The following is a 6,960-nucleotide window of genomic DNA, read 5'->3' as shown; positions in this document are numbered from 1 at the left end:
AGATTAAAACTGTTTTAATCTCTCTGTTTGAAGATGATCACTTGGTGATCACACACGTGTCGAGGTGTTGAAAATGATGATTTGGTGTTGGGAAAAAACTCCAGTAATATTGTGATAATTTGAGTTTACGATGCACAACCGCAGTTCATTACAGAACTCGTGGATAGAAAAAGAGTCACTTACAATGAAATTACATCAGATAGACCCCACCCCGTACCCTATTTTTAATGATACCTTTTTTCGTAAATTTTGTCCGACCTTGATATCGTGTCCTATTCGAATGTTTAGAGGGAAGGGTCTATTTATGTCCGCCGTAAATGCATCATTAACTGAAATGATACGTCCTTGAATCAACACCCAATATATTTTACCAAAAGTAAGGTTTTAACTATTTCAGACCTTTACATCTGGTGGATACTTGGTAAAGGTCTAAGTTTTATATGTGGATTGTAATTGCTAATTTAACCAACCAAAAGGTGCCTCCAGCGAAGCAATCAACTGGGTTAAAAAAATGCGTGTTACGATCATTGCATAGTTCTATGAGCTTTGTAAGGGTGACGTCTTATGACTATGAGAAAGCACATTCTCTATGGTTCTGTTAGTGAAAATGGACAAACCAGGGGCAATGGCAAAGAAGTCAAATTTAATGTTTCATAAACGTATGGTTGTGTAAAATGAAGCATGTTAGTAAGTAACTCTAACACATTTGAATTTGTGGGTAAACAAAGCGGTACCTATTGTCAGATATTGAGTCAAAATGGTGATGGTAAATAGTGCTATGATCTTCCGAATCATATCCCAATTTTCTGAAATTTCACAGAAAGTAAAGGCAATATTTGGTGTTTGACATTCATTTCATCTCGTTTTTATTTTTTTTTGATCAACATTGTTTTGGATTAACCCTGTTATTTCATGTAAATTTATCCCATCCTATGCATTTTCGGCGCTACTGTTTAGGCTATAATATAATGTTCAGTTCTTTATGTTGATACGCCTTCTAGCTCAGAGGAAAAAATATAGAGATGTTCTTTTTTTTTTCATGCAGCCAAAATATCAGCTAGTTGTTTGTACACATACCTCTGTCACTGTATCTGTACAAGAATAGAAGATATACTCGGTCTGTTTTTATCTCCTCAGTAGTCGCAAAACGTCATTTTTTTCATTGGTTTCTTCGATCTTGGGAAAAAGGAAAAAGTTGCAGGGCCAAATCTGGCCCAAAAATTATGAACAGATAATGACTAATGAGCAGGTGCATTATCGTGATGCAAAAGACAAGAATTGTTTTTCTATAATATCATACGTTATCTTCGTATGGCTTCTCGCAAGCGGTGCATAATTTCAAGATGATACTCCTTATTGACCGTATGATCACGTGGCAAGAACTTCAGATGCACTACGCCACGGTAATCGAAGAAAATACTGAGAAAAACCTTAACATTTGGTCGAACTTGGCTTGCTTCATTCATTCAACAATACGTTCGGAAAAACTGCATGGCATAAGCCAACCGATATTCCGACATCCTCAGCAACTTCTCTAATAGTGATTCGACGATTCTCCATAACAATCTGTGAAAAGCTTCTACCACTCGTAAACATTTTTCTAACTCAGAATTCAATCACCGTTTGCCACTGTCAACACGTCATGTGGTTTGGAGCAATTATTTCCATTTTTAACAGTTCACGTACATATAATGAACTCGTTCGTTAATTCTTATCTTGTTCTTGTTAATGTTTTTACATAATTATGCTAACTTTCAGATTCATTGAAATTTTGAAGTTTTTTTAGTGATATTAGGGCTTACTTATCAACTTGATTTTGTTTTTGGTGGTTTGTGAGGTGGCAAAAATTTAAATAGTGGGGAGGGAAAAGAGAATGAATGGGTAAACAATCCCCTCATTCCCTTTGCCAAGGTAACCTGTTAGTAACAAATATGGATATTACGGTTGGGCAGAGTTTGAAGCATAAAACAGGAAGGGCAACGCTATATTTTTTCTTATCCTAAGCTTTCTAGTCATACGATATAATTTTATGAGCTCTGTGAGTGACATTTTCTGATGTTCAAATGGTTCAAAACGGTGGACTGCTAATAAACGCTCAGCTGTGACGATTTGTGTAGAGATGTTTAGTTATTTTCAATAGAAACCCGTGCATGAAGAGTATAAATAAAATGAAATGAAATGAATCAGATGGAGAAATTTGGTTCCACGATCTCATTACATTTGGCTCTTGGTGTTCCGTATATGAATCGTTTTACCTTATTTTTAAACATGTTGAAGTTTATCATTTCTTTAATATGGTCAGGAATAAAATTGAATGCCTTGGGTGTTATATAAGAAAATGATCGCTGACAAACAAATTTGCTCATCTGTGGAACAACATTGGGGTGTCTTGTCGGGTACCATAAGTATGGGTAGGTAAACTGGCGTGATTTTTTATTTTTTTTATATTCCAATATAACATTCAAACAGATCAAGTATCCCGCATTCCTTTATACAGGGCTATTCAAATTTGTTTCTGTACATGGAGATCTCGTAAACGATAAGAGATAGAGTGTCGGTTGAATTTTGGCAAAGTTGCGTATTTTAGAGACCTATTCAATGATGTAAAGAAATATAATATAGCTCTTTTGGTTCTGGAAATATGCAGGAAAAACCAAAAAATCCCAAATTATTTTTTTGCCTATATCTCCTTTATTCGCAGACATATTGAAAATCTGTCCACATTTTGCTATTGGCACTTGATGTGGTCTCTCAGAATATATCCATGATTCTTTCATACAGGGTGTCATCTGACTTGGGCCACCCCCATCTTTGAATTTTTAAATACGGACCTGTATTTTTTGTTGTAGTTTTTGGATCGTAGACGTTCACTTCATACTGAGAAATTTAATGAAATTTTATATTTCAGGATTTTTCGGTAATATTCGATTATAATTGTGTAAATTATTCCCTTTTTAATTACGGCCCTGGAAATTGGTTGACTGAGTTGAATAAAAACACAATAGCAACTTTCACGTCTCCCTATGTACCGTAGAGTTTTTCGAGAGTTTTTTTTCATTTTTAGGTACCTATTCATATTTTTTCCATTGCTCTGAGCGTTTTCTACAATGAACTTCGAATAAGAAAACCTTTTATGATTATCTGAAACATATCAACAACAAAAAAATATTATATGTGTTTTGATGAGCAGAAAAAAAATGGTAGCAATAACAACATCCGAAACGAACACTATAATTATAATGAAATTTGAAATGAAGAAAGTAATTTATATACACAAAAAAATTAATTGTACAATAAATGTTCGAATTGGAGTCCTTCCATTTCGAGACAAATAATGGGACAATAAGATGGTCTGCAAGATCACCAGATCTTACTATTTTGGACTATTTTCTATGGGGGACATTGAAAAATAGGATTTACGCTGGCAGAGAGATAGAAAATGTGGAAGACTCGAGATTGAGGATTTTGAATGATTTCGCAACAATGCAGCAAATAAGTGTATTGAGGGCAATAATTAATATGAAAAACCGAGTTTAAAATTGTCTCGAAATGGAAGGACTCCAATTGGAACATTTATTGCGCGCCAATAACTTTTTTTTGGTACCTATATAAATTACTTCATTTCAATTTTCATTACAATTATAGTGTTCGTTTCGGATGTTATTATTGCTATCATTTTTTTTCTGCTTATTAAAACACATATTATATATTTTTGATGTAGATATGCTTCAAATAATCATAAAAGGCTTTCTTATTCGAAGTGCATTATAGAAAACGCTCAGAGCAATGGAAAAAATATGAATAGATACCTAAAAATGAAAAAAAACTCTCGAAAAGTTGCTATTATGTTTTTATTCAACTCAGTCTACTAATTTCCAGGGCCGTAATTTTAAAGGGAATAATTCACACAATTATAATGGAATATTACCGAAACATCCCGAAATATAAAATTTAATTTAATTTCCCAGTATGAAGTGAACGTCTACGATCCAAAAACTATAACAAAAAATACAGAGGGCGGCCCAAGTCAGATAACACCCTGTATAAAAGATTCATGGATATATTCTGAGAGCCCACATCAAGTGCCAATGGCAAAATGTGGACATATTTTCAATATGTCTGCGAATAAAGAAGATATAGGCAAAAAAATAATTTGGGGTTTTTTGGTATATCTCCAGAACCAAAAGAGCTATATTCGATTTATTTACATCATTGAATAGGTCTCTAAAATACACAACTTTGCCACAATTCAACCGACACTATATCTCTTATCGTTTACGAGATCCACGTGTACAGAAATGAATTTGAATAGCCCTGTATAAAGATCTGTACAATATCGATGGGATTTTTCTAAAATCAACTTCAGAAATCTGTTTGGATAATCTCTAGTATTTTGATGTGTGTTCGTAGGGCCCCAGCCCAACCTATTATGCCGTATAACGTAAGTGACTTTCTACTAAAGGAGAGTATATTGTTTTCATATGCTCGAATAACAAAATTTTCTTAAGGTATCTGAATTTTTAAAGGATGCTCTGTAGTTTTTTGATATACAGAATGTGATTTTTTCCATCTCAAATTACTTTCAATGGTTACACCTAAGTATTTGATATCTTTCACAGGTACTTTCATAGAAACTTTTGTTTTGTGAAGTAACGATTTCAAAATTATCAAAATGCGGTCTGCTTACATTATTGCAACTGATAGGTAGGTAATTGGTTTTTCCAAGTAAACCGTTAGTGATATATGTTCGATCCAGTTCTTTACTAAGAGAAAAATCAGCCTGAGCTTTTCCACTTAGTATGTCCCAGTTTTCATCATCGTACACTATTGCTGTATCATCGGCAAATTCAATTATTTCGCCACTGCTTTTTAAACGAGAACAAACGAAACGAAAGAGGTCCCAGAACACTATCTTGAGGCACACCATATTCAATAGTTTTTTCCTGACTGAAGACATCGTCTAACTTTACGATCTGCCATTTATTTGTGACAAAGTTTTCAAATAATCTCAGGTTTTCATTCCTAATACCAATGTCTTTCAATGTTTTCAGAAAACCCGGATAATAGCCTTCATAGCCTTGTTAATTTTTCTTATCTTATGTACCTATTTTCGACACAGTCATCAGGCTGATTTGATTTCGAAATCAGACCGATAAATATAAAGAAATATTATTGATGTAATAATGATAATAAAACACGGGTAATTATGTTGTTATTTTTTTATTACTGGAAACATATAATTTTCTGTTGCTTGTGAATGGAATTATTCCAATCAGAATTCCTGATATAATAATCCAAAAGGTTGCCTGGTAAAAGGATTGGTGCCAAGAGTTTGTCAAATCAAAAAGCCATCCTAAAATTATATAAATTATTATAAAATCAATTCGAAACGATCAGAAAAACAATTTGTACCATATAAAATTATGTTGAGATGAAATAAAAATCCAACAAAACGTGTTGTAATCGGTCTGTTGGTATTTGATTTTTTAATGTTTTCATTTCCTTATATAGGTTGAGCCAATAAAAACGAAACAATATCAAGTCAGATGACCTTGTTCGTCATTCCTCTGGTTCTCTTCGACCGAACCATCTGTCAGAAAATATCTCACTCGACCAAGCAGGTGCCCAATTTTGTGAAAATATCAACTCAATAGCATTATAACGGTCACTGCATTAAAAAATGACAAGAATAACAATATCAAGAATATCAAAAACCGAGATGTTAATCACTTTCAAAAAATGTAACTGTTTTTTGTTTTATATGCATTGAGTCGCAAGTCCTACATTATAAACAAACAAGTAAAGCAATTCTTGTTCTCACTTTCTACACAATTATTTTTTAAAATGAAAACAGCGTAATATTGTTTCGTGTCATAGCGATTTTACCGAATGCATAAAATTTTGAAGAAAAATCGATTTCTTACAAACGAAGTGTTACTTGAATCCTAATCCCATTCGAAATTTAATGATTAGATCGCACCCTATCGGTGGGGGGTATTGGAAGTGACTAGATTGAAAATATGCTTGGAATATTTTTTTGAACGCCAACTATGTAAAACTGTCCTTGTTTCGTTTATACTGACGCATTCTGTGTGAAGTTCAACAGAAGAAATCAACTTCAATATACAGGGTGTAACTGAATAAGTGAGGTGATTCCTCATCGAAAAAAGATAGGATCTTTCATATAAAGAAACTCCATTGGAGGATCCCTTGTTAAGATACAGCCCCTTAAAGGGTGTACATAAAATTTGTATAACAATTTTTTTCACAAGCACTGAAAAAGTAACAATATTGAAATTATCCTGACTTTTGTACTACCAAAAAGACACTTAGCCAGTAATTTGTTTGGTTTACCCCATGGTTGTAAGGGGTGGAAAACGCAACCCCTAAAATTCATTTCCAATGTAACTTTTTGTCTTATTATTTGTTTACCATTTAAACGTATTTCCGATAGCCTGTTTCATTCTAAACAAAAAATGTGTCTTGTTATTTTGTAGTTATTATCTGCATTAAACGATTAAAGGGTAATAAACAAAACTAATTTATTAATAACAAAACACACAACATGTAGAAATCATAGTAAATGTTCAATATGTCTACCTACAGATATTACGCATGCGTCTAGACGTCGGCGCATTGAGCCACGTATTCGCTCAAATATTACTGGAGTCTCTCTGATTACCCTGCACGCATCGATGATGCGGTTTCTTCTTAAGTCCTCTACATCGCGAACAGGAGTACGATAAACCAAATGCTGTAGATGGCCCCAAATAGAGGAATCAAGAGGATTGAGATCCGGGGATCGAGCGGGCCAGTTCTGTGGTCCTCCTCGACCTATCCACTGATTTGCATATGTTTCAGTTAAATGCTGACGTGCTACTTGACTAAATTGAGCGGAAGCCCCATCATGCATAAAAAACATATCCCTGCTAACTCCCAAAGGAACTTCCTCCAGCAGTA

The 6,960-nt window shown here is 33.9% G+C and overlaps 1 protein-coding gene across 1 annotated transcript in view; it reads right to left on the bottom strand.

Moving 5' to 3' along the window:
• Positions 1 to 5,201: 5,201 nt before the first annotated feature.
• Positions 5,202 to 6,960, bottom strand: part of LOC111512180 (monocarboxylate transporter 9) — a 28,959-nt gene continuing 27,200 nt past the window's right edge. Inside the window, exon 7 of the mRNA XM_074179881.1 lies at positions 5,202 to 5,353. Coding sequence (XP_074035982.1) covers positions 5,205 to 5,353 — 149 coding nt within the window. The 3' untranslated portion in view covers positions 5,202 to 5,204. The remainder of the gene's footprint in view (positions 5,354 to 6,960) is intronic.

The sequence above is a fragment of the Leptinotarsa decemlineata genome, unplaced genomic scaffold, assembly GCF_025532065.1.
Source record: "Leptinotarsa decemlineata unplaced genomic scaffold, Ldec_3_MD MMD2_tig00026282_RagTag_RagTag, whole genome shotgun sequence".
In the NCBI taxonomy this organism is placed as follows: domain Eukaryota; kingdom Metazoa; phylum Arthropoda; class Insecta; order Coleoptera; family Chrysomelidae; genus Leptinotarsa; species Leptinotarsa decemlineata.
Note: the sequence above shows the minus strand (reverse complement) of the source record. Positions and strands in the feature narration are given on the sequence as shown.